We start from the raw sequence: 1269 nt of genomic DNA on the forward strand, positions 1-1269 counted from the left end.
CCCCCATCCCCAGCCCCGCCGGCCCCTCACCGCGCGTAGGTGAGGCAGTGGTGGATGTTATGGGGGAAGGAGTGGAGGGTGCACATGGGGGCCTGCCGCTCGGGGGGGTCCCGGCTGGCGCCTGCGGCACGGGCAGGCGGTATGTGCGGCAGCGGTGAGCAGTGCATGCAGGCGGTACATGCAGTGCAGGCGAGGCGGTGCAGGCGTGGGTCCATGTCCCTGGCCAGGCCCGGGCCGCGGGGAGCGGCAGCTTCCCATCCAGGGGAAGCCGGTTTAAGTCACCATCCTACGCAGCCCGCCCGCCCCACCCCCACCCCCACCCCCACCCACACATCCCTCAAAAGCCCACCGTAGTTTTCCGTGAGCAGCGGCACCACGGCCTGGGTGTTGCACTTGGGGCCCAGCGTGCCGCTCTCCAGCAGCGGCTTGCCAAAGTAGACGCAGCGCGAGTCGACGTACAGCCTGCGGTACGGATGGGGCGGTACCACATGTAGCACATGCGGTACGTGAGTCAGCAGGGTGGGGCGGTGCATGCAGTACAGCCACGGTAGGGGAAGCGGCGCGCAGCCGGCACGCCGGCCCGCTGCTGTCCCTGGCCACAGCCGCGGCAGCAGCAGCAGCAGCAGCAGCAGCAGGCGCGCGGCGGGGCGGCCAGGCGACCGCTGCAGGCGCGCTGCCGGGCTGCCACAACAGCGCAGCGCTCGCCCGCAGCAGCCGGCAGGCCTCAACAACGCAGAGCCACACTGAACCGAAGAGGCCGGGGAGCTCGACGGGCGTTCAGTCACACCACACTACACCACGCTGCCAATTCCCGCTACAGCAGCAGACAAGCTTACCGGGCATTGACGTTGTCCAGCGCGTTCACCACAAGGTCGAGTCCCTCCCAGAAGCCGTCGTCAAACACGTCCTCTGCAGGGGGCGGTTTGGGGTGGGGCGGGAGTGGGGGGGAGGGAGGCGGGGGAGGGTGAACTGGGGACCGAGGGGATGTGGCTGTGGGCACGCAGGCGGGCACAAGAGCGCCCCCCTTGCCACCACCCCACCCACCCCAAGCGCCTCCCCTTCCCTCACCCACGCCCCTCCCAGGCAGCAGGCAGACGAGCACCACTCCCACCACCACCCCACCCACCCGTCTCGGGCAACACCCGGTTCTGCAGGGCGCAGCCCGCACCCGCGCCCATCCCAGGCAGCAGGCAGGAGGGGCCCTGCCTCCCCCTGCCTCACCCGCCCTCCTCTCAGGGTGAGGGAACCCACCTTTTCGGGCGACACCCG

General features: G+C 70.5%; 1 protein-coding gene across 1 annotated transcript; it reads right to left on the reverse strand.

Moving 5' to 3' along the window:
- Nucleotides 1-26: 26 nt before the first annotated feature.
- Nucleotides 27-1178, reverse strand: CHLNCDRAFT_143365 (hypothetical protein; the record flags this gene model as incomplete). Its single annotated transcript, XM_005842534.1, has 4 exons — nt 27-121; nt 350-462; nt 837-909; nt 1127-1178. The coding sequence occupies 4 exons, from the start codon at nt 1176-1178 to the stop codon at nt 27-29; spliced, it is 333 nt and encodes a 110-aa protein (XP_005842591.1).
- Nucleotides 1179-1269: the final 91 nt, after the last annotated feature.

Source organism: Chlorella variabilis, assembly GCF_000147415.1.
Source record: "Chlorella variabilis unplaced genomic scaffold CHLNCscaffold_520, whole genome shotgun sequence".
NCBI classification, from domain to species: Eukaryota; Viridiplantae; Chlorophyta; class Trebouxiophyceae; order Chlorellales; family Chlorellaceae; genus Chlorella; species Chlorella variabilis.